Raw genomic sequence first — 16,182 nt, 5'->3', positions numbered from 1 at the left:
GGGATCCTGCTTTTCTCCGCTGAGGGCACCCCGTTCTGCTTCAAATCCCGTAAGTGGAAGGTCCGTCTGCACTGGTTCTTTCAGGCCCTGCTGCTGGTGTGTGGAGCTACAGGACTCTGCTTCATGGTGGCCAGTAAGAACATAAAAGAGAATTCGCACTTCACTTCCTGGCACAGCCTGCTGGGACTCACTACGATGGCTGCTACTGTGCTGCAGGCGATATGTGGCGTCATTCTCCTGTTCCCTAAACTCGTCAGCACTTACTCATTTCCTCGGTGGAGACTGTATCATGCCACCTGTGGCCTGGTGGCTTACTTGCTGGCCACCATCACGGTCATGTCAGCCATGTTTACAGACTGGTTTCAGGCCTCGGTGACAGGCACAATTTGGTATATCTTCCTCCTCCTCCCACTTTTTCCTGCCTTAGTGGTGATGAACCAAATCACTAGTGCCTTCCTGCCCAAAAAGAAGATTACTAGTTGAAAACTTAAGCCTCAAATTAGAGCCTTATTTAGGGATCTGGGGCCTCATTTATGAAGTTCCCTAAATGGGAACATACAGCATTTTCCAAAATGTTCCTACGAATGTTTTATAAAATGTCCATAAGCACAAAAAAGGTTCCTAATTGCATCGCACTTTATAAATCACACTCATCATCATGGGCAAGCGTGTGTATATATATACACTTGACAACTTTCTGAATAGATTTAACCAGCGTTTATTAATAAGAATTGTTTGTACATAGGTTTAGTCTTGGCAGATTAGATCTGCCACGCTGCTGCGTGAGTGAAAGCTACTGCTAAAAAATGGCTGCAAGGGAAGTAGGGAGAACCCCCAGATCTAGGCAGGTGGTGCTGGGGAGGGAGGAGGGCTAGGAAAATTCCCATGGTGCGATTCATTGAGTTGAGCCTGTTTGGGACTGAAATAAATAGAATAAACAGAGGTGCGTTTCCCAAAAGCATCTTTAGACAACTATGATCGCAAATTCTGTTGAACTTGTCAAAGACTATAGAATAACACAAAATGCATCATTCATATTGTTTTGAATGGGAGAAAGTGCAACATGCAATATGGCGAAATAAGTCTAAATAAGAGCCAATCGCCGATTGGTAAAGTCATCGCGTCACTGCAGCGGCCGTTTGAAACTCCGGTTCCTATAGAAACAGTCAGATGCGCGCATTCTATAGAGGTTAGGACTGCGCATGCGCATTAGCTTGATCCATTAGCTTGACAGTTTTTTTTTGTCATGATTCGAGCATTTGGAACATTTGTTGTCAGATTTCATTGGTGATTTCAAATATGAAATTGGCGAACAGCTTTGGAGAATTTGATGTTTCTCCATTCAAAGAGATAGGAGCTGCACTTGTATGCCTGAGAGGCATTTCAAAGATGGCCGCCAAGTGAAATGACTTGCATTAAAGGGACTTTGTTGATAACGATGGAACTTGTGACCATATTTGGTTTTTGGAAATCGATTGGCCAAAGTGGACAGTTTTAAGAGAACCAATCAGCTGCTCGGAAGAGTTTCATGACTGAACTATATATAAATATAAATACATTCAATTTTTTCAGGGAAATCATATATTTAATAAATAAATTTAAATGACGTAATTATCAAAAAAGTTGCTTATATGTGCATATAAAAATATTAATGCATATTGTGATTGTCTTTTTATATTTACCTCCAACAATGTTGGATTTTTTTGGTAACACTTTACAATAATGTAATCAAATCCAATTGAATGTGCATTTTATAAATGAGGCCCCTGAGCTTTAGAAACAGCATGAATCAAATGTGACGACATTTGATTTCATTTCTTCCACTTTTTGACATTTTAAATGACGTTCACTCACATAGGATTTTGGCCCTGTCCCAAATGGCACACTTTATATGTACTTGCAGTCTTTTCAGTTCACACTGCACCAGCAGACGCCAACCAACGGCAACAGATACTTTGTTGGGTTTTGTTGGATCAGTGCGTTACTCCTGTTGTCATTGGTCGGCGCTTGTTTGTTTGACAGATTGTGAAATTGTCTGAGAAGTGACGCACTGTAATCTGGTGATTGTCCATCTTTAGAGGTACAAGCCGTTGAGATAGGCCCTGCAGTCATACAAATAGTATGTGTAGTTTAATTCTACTGGGATAGGAAAACTACAAATATTCATCCAAACCAGTAGGTGTCACTGTAAAATCCAAAACCACCATTGTATTAAATAAGATAGTCTAAATAGCATTTTTGCATCCTTGACTAGAACTTTCGGTGATCATATGGTCATTCCCACAAAAGTGAGCAACTAAAGGCAGTTAGTGAAGTGTATATAGTAATTCTAATGAATTAAATTAGCTGTTTATAATCAGGTGATCCTGCGTGTCCTTGTAATTTGTTTTGAAACCTTTATTTACCAGGGATTTTGTAAACCCAAGGACTATGCACTGAAAATATATTTGCATATTTTCAATATTTACATATTTTTTGTTAAAAAAAGAAGAAAGAAAGTAAAAAAGGAAAAAAAAAAGAATGTTTTACCTTCATAATGAGTATGGTGTACTGATGCTCACTTTGATATTTGTGCTGACTACTGATATTTTGTTCTTGAGGACCTGCTTGAACATTATAAATGAGTAATTCTATATTTGCATATTTTTCGTAATCTAATACAAGCAATTGGTTGTGCTTCACAGAGGACACATTTTATGTTTTTTTACTATGCACTGCTGAATAGGGAGCCTTGTGGCCCTCTGGGAAAATGAACAAAAATTGCAAGAATATGCTTATTGTATTAATATAAAACTTGCAAATGTTTTAGATATATCATTGTCATGTTCTTCTCTAATTTCAACCCCATCCTTGTGAGTTTTGCATGATTTTACAGAGCTGTAGTTCAGTTTGTTCATGTTGCAGTAGCATATGATTGTGTGCCGTCTTCTGTATGATACTCTCCTGAACAACATGACAGAAAAATTAATTTAGATTTTTTTTTTCTAGAGATGCAATGAGAACATTTTACTGTACTTCCCAATATTTATTTTTATTATGGCTGATAACAAATATGTTTTGTGTGTTATTTTAAGAAAACTATGTAAGCTTCAGTCTAAATATAAGCCCTATAATATCTGCATCCAATGATAATGGCGATAATGTTATATTGTGCATTTAGTCTGGACAGTAAAATGAGCAAATTAATGTGGGCATCTGAAGCTTAGTTTAAAGCTTTATTTGTGAAGTCAGTATCAGTGTGTTTTTTACTATGTGACGCATAACTAGAGATTATTTGTTCCATCTCTTGTGTTTATATATGCCTGTATTATTTGTGTGCTGCATTTTAACACATACTAGACTAGTATAACTGTTATGTGCAGTGTCATGGACTCTGGTTTAATACAGACGGTTTACTGTATTGATTTGACAGTCCAAGTTTTTTTATAAAACTGCACAATGTGGTCAGGTTATAAGATTCTAAAGCTACAACTATGAATGTAGAAAACAATGACTCAGGGTTGTCTATGAATTACTGGCATTTCAACTACAAAATATGAGTATTTTACTCTATACTGTATGAAATGTATTTGAGGGTTGGCGTGATCATTCTTGTGAACAGTAAAATGATTGTCAATTTCTTTCTTTGTCAAATAAGCATTATTTACAAAAAGACTTGTCACATGTTTTATCTGCTGATGTCATACTTATAATATAAATTAATTTGCTTATTTACACTTATACAAAGTAAATGTTTTCTTTGACAAATTTTCCCATGATTTATTTAAAATTGCATTAATCAGCTTTATACACAGATGTAGAAATGAAGTCAGCTTGGTCATAAAATAAAAGTTATTTTTAGCAGGAAAGCAAGACGGGCTATTTATACTTGTAAATAGATACTCCGTAAATGAATAAAGCATTCTGAAATGGTCCAAACTCTCATTTACCAAAGCCCATCAGAAACACAAAACTCATCTCTGAACATGATGCTTGATTGGAGGTAGATACTGTGTTGGAAAATAAATTCAAATGAGTGTTTTTGCTATTAAAATCAGTTTGTGCTTGTCAGAATATATTCAATAAATAAATAAAGACCCAGAGAACATATTTCACAATGCAGTGCAATCAAAAAGGCTGTAGTGAAGACACAGACGTCATCTTGAGCTATTTTTAACATGGATTTTGCATGCTTGTGTACGCATAGCCTCTTCCAGCAGAGGAAAACAAATCGAGTGATCCAGAGACTGTGTGCATTAAAAATCATACATTCTTGTACAAAAACAAAGTCACATGAAGGCTAAAGCCTTTAGTATCCTGTGTAAACCAGAAACAACATCATGCCATCTCAAAGAAAAATCATGATCATAAACCCATGTGCTTCATTGACCCTCTTCACAGATGAGTGTGACTGTGCCGTTCAGCAGATCTTCCATGCTCACGGCCACGATTCCAGAGCCGCTGGGAGTTTCCTGTTGATCACCCAGAGCGACGAACACCTGCTGTGACCCCTCAATCCGGGATTGGTCGAGGCTAATCACTTGCTCCGCCTCTTGACCGGCTGTATCCTCACACTGAATCACCTGGAATGAGTCAAGAAAACCTCAGTTAAGCCTCTTTTTGTTTGTAGTGAAATATTATTTAAGGCAAGACACTATTGGGGGCTATTTTTGCTTCTCTAGTGGAAATAAAACATCCAACATACACATTTAAGTGTTTATTTAAACTAAATAACTAAATCTGATTTAAATTACAATACAAATCCTTACAGGCCATTTTAAAAGTTTTTTGTCAAAAAATAATTTTAGGTGTGATGTACTAATATATATATATATATATATATATATATATATATATATATATATATATATATATATATATATATATGTACTGCAATTAATCAAATGGGGACAGTTAATTAAAACTTTGACCCTATTCACTTCTTGTGTCTTGCCTTAACCATTGGAAATATCTTTAAGTTAAATGGTCACAATATTTTGGGCATTTGGTCTGAAACCTTGACTAATATTACAAGTAGATATTATTATTATAAGGAAATTGCAATAAAAGAGTAAATTATGACCCTTTAAACTTTAATTGCACTGCAGATTACATTTAATTTCACTTCCCAAAAATAAATGCACGTTATCTAATTTTTGACGGGTCATTGTAGGAGGTTTGGGGCGTCACCGTTTGAGAACTGGAGGCCTGTGTCTGTGCTTCCTCTTGCATGAGCTGCAGGTGCTTGGACAGGAAGTGCTGCTGGAACTCAGGCTCTGAGGGGAAGTGGAGAGAGCAGACCATACAGCTGAACACAGAGCTGGCCTGACTCGACTGTCCGCTGCAGACGTGCTGCTGCAGCTCCTGCTCGCTCGTCAGAGTGCTGTCACAGTTCACACACTTCCACAAGCGCACTTCTGAACAACACACACACATACACACAATCAATGCTAGTACATCGTGACTGTAACAGTCATACAAACTTAGTGGTCATTCCTTACCTGTGTGATTGGTTATCTGGTGTTTTAACAGACTATTTCGGTTGCTAAATGTCTTGTCACATTTGTCACACGGCAGCAGAGATTTGATGTGTTTGTTGCCCTGGGCAGTGGCGCTCTCAGGGTGGGCTGTGCGATTGTGGTACCACAGACCAGAGAGCGTCTGAAACAGAAACAAAATGATAATTTTCAAGTAAAATGTTATAATTATTATTTATAATTTTTATTATATATATTATATATATAAAATATAAGTATAAATTATTTAATGTTGATACTTATATTTTATATAATTAAATTATTTAATATATAAATTAAAAAAATAAATAAAAGAATAATTATTTATTAAAAACATTTGTAATATTTATATAATACAAAAGCCTAAGTATGAATTATATATATATATATATATATATATATATATATATATATATATATATATATATATATATATATATATATATATATATATACGATTAATATATATTAAAATAATGTATACTTATATTTTATATTATATAAATACAAATATTTTTTAAATAATGTAATGTTCATCAAACTATCCTGGAAAAAAATGTATAATAATAAGAAATGTAAGAAATGTATTCAGAGGAATAAATTACAATGTAAAATATATTCAAACAGAAAACATTTATTTTAAATTGTAATAATATTTCACAATATTACTTTTTTTACTGTATTTTTGATCAAATAATTCTAGCCTTGGTAAGCTTAAGAGACTAATGAAAAATAAATCTAATGACCCCAAATGTTTGAATAGTTGTGTATATTATATTATATTATATTATATTATATTATATTATATTATATTATATTATATTATATTATATTATATTATATTATATTATATTATATTATATTATATTATATTATATTATATTATATTATATTATATTTATTATATTATAATTTTGCTGAAAAAATGTGTGATATTTAAAATAAATGTAACTTGTTGATATTTTGTATTTAATGCAATAGCATTTATATATTTTATGTGCATTTTAAGTGTCAAAAAATATTTTATGGGTCACTGTACTTACTTATTTCATGCAAATCATTGCCTATAAGCAAACTGCACAAAAAGAGAGTAACATGGAAACAACTTTCTATTGGAGAGAAATAATCCTATCATTCTATACTAACAATCCTACAATCAACAAATCAAGTTTACTGTTCTTGCCTGATAGGACTTTTTGCACATCTTGCAGCTGTAGGGTTTGTTGCCGTCATGAACGTTCATGTGTTTCTCCAGATTGGCTTCGCTGTTGAAGATCTTGCTGCACTCAGGACACTGGTGCAGCTCTTTCGGATGCACCTCCTGGATGTGCTGTCGGAGCTCGTCCAGCGAAGAGAAACTCACCCGGCATTTCTGGCAGTCATGTGGTTCTGTAATGTCTAATGGGACAGAGAAGTAGTTAAGCTTGTGTTTATTAGAGAGTGAAATATATCATGTGACTCACGTGGAGGTGCTTACTGTGAAAGTTCTGGAGATGGACGGATAGTCCATTGGCTTGTTTGAAGCCTTTTCCACATTCCCTGCAGACATACGGTTTGTCTCCGGTGTGCGTGCGGACGTGACGTGTCAGTTCGATGGACTGTGCGAATGAGGCTGAGCAGTACTGACAGCAGTACATTTTACCTGCAAATGCAGAATTTGCATAATGTTGTCATGCTGGTTTCCTCACAAAAGCCTGATATAATAATTAGAGAAGCCATTCAAACCACCCCACCCTCGGCATGCTTCTTCTTGGTGTGGTAGGACAGAGCGGCGGCCACAGAAAAGCTCATGTCACAGTGTTTGCAGTGGAAGGGTTTTTCTCCCGTGTGTAGACGCATGTGGTTCTTCAGGGATGAGGTGGCAGCAAACTTCGCCCCACACTCCTCACACGCGTACGGCCTCTCCTCGAAATGTTCAGTGCGTTTATGATACAACAGACCTGAAAGATATAAGAATTGAAATCATAAAACAGTGCCGATGTAAGAGTGATTTGTGTCTAAGGTTCATTTTATATCCAAAAATGACAAGTGCGAATTTTCTTTTTTATTGTATTTTTAGAGATGGTGAACATACCAGTGCTCCGACAGCTCTGGTATGAAATTTCACATTTCATACCAGGGAAATTTAATCATAATACTTGATACCAATTTTTATACTATAACAAAAACTAATGCACTAATGAATACACTTGTTTATTTATTTAATTATTACTACTAATAATACCAATAATGATATGAATAATAATGCAAATAATATTAGTATTTATTATTATTATTATTATTATTATTATTATTAAATACAAAAAGTGCTTTCATTAGCATATTAGCTTGATAATAATATTAATTAGTTTTATTATACATTTTTAATAGTAAATAAATATTATTTTGTAGATATTGTTATTATTATTTGCAGTTAATTAATAATTAATAATATAACAAAATTTATATTAGTATTTAGAACTGATAGTAATAATTAGTACTATAATAACAACAGTATAAAAATAATATAACATTGTTAATGATAATAAATATTATTATTAAATAAACAAGTGTTTTCATTAGCATTAGATTAATAATATAATTAAATATAATTTTATTAGTAATTGATAATAGTAATTATTGTTGCCGTTGTTGTTATTATTATTGTTATTTGCATTTAATTCATAATTAATAATACAACAATATTTATATTAGTATTTTTTATTAACAAGTTTATTAATGTTGAATAACATTATTATTATTATTATTATTAATAAATAAAAAAGTGTTTTTATTAGCATATTAGCTTGATATTATTTTATTATAAGTTTTTATTAGTAAATAAATATTCTTTTTGTAGTTATTATTATTATGATTATTATTTTCAGTTAATTAATAATTAATAATATAACAAATATACATTAGTATTTAGCTTTAACAACAGTAAAGTTACTGTCAACAACAGTATAAAATAATAACAACATTAATAATATTAAATATTATTATTAAATAAACAAGTGTTTTATTAGCATATTAGCTTAATAATATTATTAATTAATTTTTAAATTAAAATTATTTATTTTTTTAATAATTAATTATTTTTGTTACAGTTGATAATATTATTTCCATTTAATTTATAACTAAAACAATATTTATATTAGTTTTTGTTTTAATTACAACAGTTTATTTAAGCTGAATTATTATTATCATTTAATTAGTAATTAATAATATAAACATATTTAAAAATAATTTTTACATTTAATTTTAACAATAATTATCATTATTATTATTGCTGCTGCTGTTATTAAAGTTAAACATAACATAATATAAACATAATATAAAGTACTTTTTACATCATAATCGAGACACTACACTATTCTTTAAAAGAGAAGAGGAATGGGATCAAGACCAAGTTGCAGGCCAGTTTCGAATCTTCATCACCTGTATGAGCACCACAGCTCAACATGTCTGGAGCACATGCATTAACAACCAGTGTTTCAAAGTCTTGAAAACACTCATCACCCACCTGAGGAGTGTTTGAAGATCTTGGGGCACATGTCACATGGTACTTGTTCTGTTTTCTTCTTCTTAGCCGGGGGGCCGCCGTGGGCATCCATGCAGTGCTGGTGAAGGCTCTTGAGCGTTGGAAACGCCATTGAACACTCTGAGCAGCGCTGCTCCTTCCCCGGCGCGAGGGCACAGCCTTTCTTATGCTTTATCAAACGGCACTTAAAGTCAAACGTTTTATTACACCACTCGCAGCGGTAAGACACAGGCACAGCCTTCCTTTTGCCTTTTGTTTTGGAGTCTTCCCCATCATCATCATCCTCAGAGTCTGCAGTTGATCCTTCTTGCTCAACCTCAGATTTTGCAGGACAGTCAGAATCTGACAGAGGCCCTGTTTTCAATATAGACACAAAGTAAAGGTTTGTTACGGTTTAAATGCAACGCCAAACTATCATATCATCACATGGACAGAAACATCTCTGTTCTGTGAAGTCCTTCACCAGTATGTTTGAGGTGTTTCATGAGAGTGGTCAGCTGAGGGTTGGCAGAGAGCAGCTGGCACAGTGAACTGGCAAACTCTGAGTCATGACTCAAAACTCTCTCGACAGTCTGCTGTACTGACTCCAGCTCGCCATCAGCTCTCCGACAGCTCTGGAGAAACTAGGACACACAAAAATAATGTTATGTAATGTTATATTTTATTTTATATATTGTATATTTGCTCCTCTTGGAAATACAACAACATGCGATTAGTGTTTTATTCTAATTCATAGTACACTGAAAACAGTAAACCAAAGGTGCTTGAGTGGGTTTTTTAAATATGCATCTATGCATTTTGGACTAATATTACCCACAACCCCTTGTGTATTACTAGGAAAAAAAGAGTTTGACTCTTTTCGACTTTTTGTTGTAGAAAAATAGCTTGTTTGTCTTGGCTTACTACATACTCAAAGTGTCTACTTTGACAGTGAATTTTTTTTACTGTTTAAAAGTTTGGGGTCAGTACGATTTTTTTTAAAAGAAATTAAAAATTGTATACAGCAAAGATGCATTAAATTGATCAAAATTGACCATAAAGACATTTATAATGTTAGAAAACATTTCTATTTCAAATGAATACTGTTTATCCTGAAATCCTGAGAAAATGCAAAGGTTTCCACAAACATATTAAGCAGCACACACATATATATATATGTATATATAATCACGATAAATCGCATCCAAAATAAAATTTTGTGTTTACATAATATATGTGTGAATTTAAGAAATATTTATATGCATGCATGTATATTTATGTATAATTTATATTATATATATAAATATATTTTTGTTAAATATAGATATACATGTGTGTGTATTTATATATACATAATACATACACACAGTACACACACATATTATGTAAACAAACTTTTATTTTGTGTATATATATATATATATATATATATATATATATATATATATATATATATATATATATATATATAGATCGGTATCGTTGTCGGTATCGGCAGATATTACGAATAATATAGCTATATATATATATACAGTATATATATATATATATATATATATATATATATATATATATATATATACTGATTGTGCACCATTTAGTATGAGTACACAGACCATAATTTTAATATATTATCCTCCATTTCTTACCTCAGCAAATCGCTCTGTTCCATGATCCTTTGCGACCAAACCCTGTTCAAGCAGGGTAGTGTCAGTGACTGTTTCCAGAATAAGTGATTTGTGCTGGAAGAGCACATCTATGTCTTTAACTAAAAAAAAACAATAAACAAAATAGAAAATTCACACACATCCAGAGGATAGAAATTGACCAGTAGTGACCAAAAGCAGCGTGTTGATTTAAAAGCTGATTGACACTCACTGGTTTGGAGAAGTTTTTGTGCATCTTGTTTCTCCTTGAGCTCTTGCATGAGGAGCCTCAGCTCTGGACTGTGTGTCTCTGTCCACAGGAGAAGCCTCCATACAGTCACCGCCTGCAGTGAACCGGCCAATGCTGCAGATATCAGCCTTTCAACCACTTTGCCATCTCCTTTTGGTCCCAGCAGGGCTTCAATACACTGAACGGACACAATTCTGTTAAAAATTGTTCCATGCATTGAATCCACTGCTAAAAACTTATTTTGTAATGCAACATGTGTACCTCTCTCTCATTTGCAGGCATGTCAGGACCCATTTTAAGGCTCTGTTCGAAGAGCTGGAGGTCCAGATTCAGCTCAATGAGTCTGTTCTGATATATTCTCAACAAATCCATCCCACTGCTGTCTTCGGCTGTGTTACCTGAAAGAGTAGCAGTCATCAGAAGGAATATGATAAATGATGAAACGGATCAGATGTTTTTGCTGTGCATACCCTTTGCGTTTTTTAGGTTCTCCAGAAGTTGAAGTAGATCGGAGGAGCTTTCCTTCACCTCACTGAGCAGGTTCAGAAATGTTTCTTCACTTATGGCCTTCTCTTTGACTTTACATAACAAGCTTTCCACCACCTCCACAGATGATGCAGAACAACAGCACTGCAGCACTGCCTTAAGAAGAACAAACATATACACTACCATTCAAAAGTTTGGGGTCAGAAATTAAAACTTTTATTCAGTAAGGATGCATTAAACTATTCAAAAGTGACAGTAAAGACATTTACAAAAGAGGATTAGGGCCAAGCAATAATAAAAAATAAAACCATCTCGAGATTAAAGTTGTTAAATTTTGAGAAAAAAGTCGAAATAAAATGTTGAGAATAAACTCATTAAATTATGACTTTATTCGCAACATTTTATCTCGACTTTTTTCTCGAAATTTAACGATTTTTTTCTCATAATTTAACAAATTTATTCTCGTAATTTAACAACTTTTTTCTCGTAATTTAATGACGTTATTCTCAACATTTTATCTCAACTTTTTTCTTGAAATTTAACGAGTTTTTTCTCGAAATTTAACAACTTTAATCTCGAGATGGTTTTATTTTTTTATTATTGCTTGGCCGTAATCCTCTTCCGTAGACATTTACGTTGTTACAAAAGATTTCTGTTTTAAATAAAAACTGCTTTTGAACTTTTATTTATTAAAGAAAAAGTATCACCGTTTCCACAAAAATATTAAGCAGCACAACCATTCTCAATACTGATAATAATAGTAAGAAATGTTTCTTGAATCAGCATATTTTAATGACACTGAAGACTGGAGTAATGATGCTGAAAATTCAGCTTTGCATCACAGGAATAAATTACATTTTAAAATATATTCAAATAATTTAAATTGAAATAATATTTCACAATATTTCTGTTTTTACTGTATTTTTCATCAAATCAATACGGCCTTGGTGAGAATAAGAGATTTCTTTTAAAAAAACATTAAAAAACTTTACAAACCTGAAACTTTTGAATGTAGTATACTATAATTATAGAATGATTAATGTGTGCTGCTGTATTGTTTTCTATAACAAACTGTAAGGGGTAAATTTACCTCTTTTTCCATATCATTGGTACATCTGTTCACTGCATTGGTCAAAAGCTCTGAGAGGTTGTTAACACTGGAGAAGTGATGAGTTAGTTCTGATACGTGGTCTAAAAGCCCACCAGACCACCGAACATCTGTGGATAAACAGATCACAGGATAATTTGTACAATCACTCAAAGTCAAGCAAATTCTGCCTTAAATATTTAGTCATTTTCATATCCTATTAATATTCCATGATTCAACACTCCCCACTTTAACTCAGGTCAGTTTACCTTTTGGTTCAGGGCTGCTCTCATTTCCCTGCTCCTCCAGAACTGATCCTGGATCAGGATTTAAACATTTTAGCTGTTCTAACAAAGCAAGGACTGTTTGAGCTGACAGAACTCTCTCAACTTTCACAAGATTTAGCAGCCGCTGGTAAACTTCATCTGCTGATGGATCTTCTCTGAAGCTCTCCAATATGACCTGCAGAAGATCAGGGGAATTCAGATCTGAATCCAATACTACATTTGAATTGTGAAACTGAATCCTAAATGCTTCTTTAGATTTTCAAAATACTGTATGTTAAGAAGTGAATTATCAGTTGCGGCCAAAAGTTTGTAAAATACAGTAAAAAACTGTAATATTTTGAGATATTATTTCAATTTTTAAAAAACTGTTTTCTATTGTAATATATTTTAAAAAGTAATTTATTCCTGTGATCAAAGCTGAATTTTCAGCATCGTTACTCCAGTCTTCAGTGTCACATGATCCTTCAGAAATCATTCTAATATGCTGATTTAGTGCTCAAGAAACATGTCTTATTATTACCAATGTTGAAAATAATTGTGCCGCTTAATATTTTTGTGGAAACCATCATACACAACCATTTAAAAATTTGGGGTAAATAAAATAAGTATTTTATTCAACAAGGTTGCATTGATTAAAGTGACAGTAAATACATTTATAATGTTATAAAAGACTTCAAATAAATGCTGTTCTTTTGAATTTTTATTCAATGAAGAATCCTAAAAAAAGAACACAGTTTCCACATAAATATTAAGAAACAAAATGTTTTCAACATTGATAATAATAACAACCATTATTAATAATTGAGCACCAATAATAATTGATAATAAATGAGCACTAAATCAGAATTTCTGATTTCTGATCAGTAATGACTGCTAAAAATTCATAGAATACATATCATTTTAGAATATATTAAAATAACAATAAAAAAGGTTATTTTAAAACAAATAATATTTCACAATAGCGTATTTTAATCAAATAAATTCAGCTTTGGTGAGAAGAAGAGCAGAATTATTCCTTTTTTAACACTTTTTTACTATTTTACCTGGCGCTCCACTGTGGAGATTGTATCCCAGATCTCAAGAAACTTAACATATGACCGTCCACTCTGTAGGATCTTTGTGATACCAGCTTGATTTTGAGAGATCAGCTCAACTGCGCTGTCCTCTGAACATAGAAATAAACATAATTCATACAAAACAGTTGAATGAAGTGATCTCAATCCATTAATAACTCAATCTTTACCTTGCAAACTCTTCTTGTCCCTTTTAAGCTGCTCAGATTTAGATTGCTCCTCATGTTTTATTGCCTCTGTCTTAGTTTCCACAGAAGACTGCTTCATGAGGTCAGTGAGAATGTTCTTAAAACCAACAGCCACATCAAACATCTGCAGGCTGTCAGCAGCGGCTATGAGTCGGGTGAAGTTGTGCTTGCCGGGAGGCAGTTTACCAGTGTACACAATGTCCAGAAGAGAGGAAAACTCTTGAGAGGACAGTAAATCTGTGTCGATGGAGATGGTGTCAGAACCTTCCAGAACAGACTTAAGTAACATACTGGAGGCTGCCAGCACTAGTTTGTGAGCGGGATGGGGAGTCTCGCCCACCAGGATGGAGCAGTCGCAGAACTTCTTCTCTTTTCGTAAAGCATGCAGTTGCTGCATGAGCTGTCGACTGTAGTTTGGGAGCTCCATCTTGTACCTGTAGAGGTGGACAAGAAGAAAATGCAGAAAAAATATATCAAAATTAACTGAGTTTATGCTTAAAACAAGTAAAAAATCTGTCAGTTGGCTAAGAAAAATATTGTTTTCCCTTTGAATTAAATCTATTTTTCTTGCCCTATTGAAAGGTGTTTTTTTTTCTTCTTGTTTTAGGGATAAAAAAAAAAAAATGATACATTTTTCAGAAAACCAGACTTAATATCAATAAAGTCATTTTGCTTCTCAAGTAAATGTATCTTGTTTTAAGAATGTTAAGATAAATGTACTGGAAAAAGGGAGTTTATACTTAAAATGAGAATAATATTTGTCAGTGAGGTAAGAAAAAATATATTTTTCCCCTTCAAATTTATTTATTTTTCTTACCCCATTGACATCTTTTTATCTTGTTTTAAGCATCACCTCATTTAATTTTTTCAGAACAAAAAAAGACTATCCTATGTCCAATATCCTTTCTTATTATTATTCTGATTCAAGAATTTCTAAATATTTGTAAAAATTAATTATTTTGCAGCATGATATAAGGGGACCTCCTTATGTTTTGACAAAAATATAAGCACAAAAAGTACTTTATAGCTTCACATTAAGCTTAAAGTTGTCCCCAAAATGATGTTTGAGTAAAATATTCCTTTCCTATTCCTAAATGAAGTACACACCTTGGCAAAACCTATTTGTGCACAGTGACTAACTTATATGCTTCATAGCACCTCATATATCATAACTTCTTTAAAAGCACATGAATATTTAGACAAATAAAATGTAAACAAACACAGTAAATGAGGTGGCATTATAACAGAAGGGGAGACATTTTAGCCTGTTTATTTCAACTATAAGATAAAGAAACAGATGTACACGATATATAACAATTTAGAAGGCAAGATAAAAGTGTAATTAGAGGAATTTTATCTCAATAGCAAGAACAGACTATGCAAACAACAAATATTTAACTATATAAGCTAAATGTGATGTCATAAACACATGCAATGGGTGACATTTCAGTGTTCGGCTAAGCTGCCATGCTATCTACTGCTAATATAAAAAATAAAAGCAGTAAAAAGTACAAATAGCACAATATTAGAGCCAAATGATTGTGCCTGACACAGCACACCACAGCTAAACACTTCCCCTTTACCTTTAAATTCAAAAGATCCGGCTCTTTATTTAAACTCCTTCGAAGGACAACATTCCGCTTCGCAATAAAGATTCGGCCCAAAACAGCGCGACACTGCGCATGCGCGTATAGTTACACAATGCGCATGCGCTTAAAGATTTGCGGTACTTTTACACGCATGCGTATAATGAACTTTAGGATCATTAGAAACACAAATACTCCTCCATAGACATCAATCACCTAGTCACGTACATGCACCCAAAAGCCTCGCTGACTTTATGTATGTGTGTATTTTTTAAATAAATACCTATTCATTCTATGAAAATACCCTTGTTTATTTCTTATTTTGTCGTGTATCTATACACAGAAGGTTTAATAGCTGTAACATGTTTACTCATGGTGAATTAACCTCTTGGGTTGTCATCTGCAAAAAGTAACTTAATGCAAATAAAATGACTCAATCATCTCAATCAGATTTTATGGAAAATGTATTTACATAATATGTTTTAATGTATTTTAATTGTCAGCTTGATTTTCAGATTTCTTTAAAATAAACATCTTAACATAAACATTTTCTTTTTAAAGATGTTTTCATCTTACTGCAGG

The 16,182-nt window shown here is 33.0% G+C and overlaps 2 protein-coding genes across 3 annotated transcripts in view; one reads left to right on the top strand and one right to left on the bottom strand.

Annotated features, from left to right (window-relative positions):
* The window catches only part of cyb561d1 (cytochrome b561 family, member D1), a 5,863-nt gene extending 2,272 nt beyond the window's left edge, over positions 1–3,591 (top strand). Inside the window, exon 3 of the mRNA XM_067387886.1 lies at positions 1–3,591. This exon is cut by the window's left edge and continues 21 nt beyond it. Coding sequence (XP_067243987.1) covers positions 1–483 — 483 coding nt within the window. The 3' untranslated portion in view covers positions 484–3,591.
* A 163-nt stretch (positions 3,592–3,754) lies between these two features.
* On the bottom strand, positions 3,755–15,692 carry zbtb40 (zinc finger and BTB domain containing 40). Of its 2 annotated transcripts, XM_067387884.1 has the most exons (17): positions 15,598–15,692; positions 13,997–14,448; positions 13,797–13,918; positions 12,736–12,928; positions 12,470–12,597; positions 11,364–11,535; positions 11,155–11,291; positions 10,876–11,071; positions 10,647–10,765; positions 9,482–9,641; positions 9,001–9,372; positions 7,229–7,435; positions 6,973–7,137; positions 6,679–6,893; positions 5,481–5,640; positions 5,170–5,396; positions 3,755–4,562 (listed from the first exon to the last, which is right to left on the bottom strand). In XM_067387884.1, the coding sequence occupies exons 2-17, from the start codon at positions 14,439–14,441 to the stop codon at positions 4,362–4,364; spliced, it is 3,219 nt and encodes a 1,072-aa protein (XP_067243985.1). In that variant the 5' UTR covers positions 14,442–14,448; positions 15,598–15,692; the 3' UTR covers positions 3,755–4,361. The 2 variants fall into 2 exon arrangements, with proteins under 2 accessions (XP_067243985.1, XP_067243986.1); XM_067387885.1 differs by lacking the exon at positions 15,598–15,692 and having other exon boundaries at positions 13,997–14,471.
* Positions 15,693–16,182: the final 490 nt, after the last annotated feature.

Source organism: Chanodichthys erythropterus, chromosome 6 (assembly GCF_024489055.1).
Source record: "Chanodichthys erythropterus isolate Z2021 chromosome 6, ASM2448905v1, whole genome shotgun sequence".
NCBI lineage: Eukaryota > Metazoa > Chordata > Actinopteri > Cypriniformes > Xenocyprididae > Chanodichthys > Chanodichthys erythropterus.
Note: the sequence above shows the minus strand (reverse complement) of the source record. Positions and strands in the feature narration are given on the sequence as shown.

Excerpts from the sequence above, each read along its gene's own strand:
- zbtb40 (XM_067387884.1), bottom strand. The coding sequence starts at position 14,441 with ATGGAGCTCCCAAACTACAGTCGACAGCTCATGCAGCAACTGCATGCT. Across the intron at positions 7,436-9,000 it reads GATCTTCAAACACTCCTCAG|GTCTGTTGTATCATAAACGC; the intron begins GTGGGTGATGAG and ends TATATCTTTCAG. Across the intron at positions 5,397-5,480 it reads CCAGATAACCAATCACACAG|AAGTGCGCTTGTGGAAGTGT; the intron begins GTAAGGAATGAC and ends TGTGTTGTTCAG.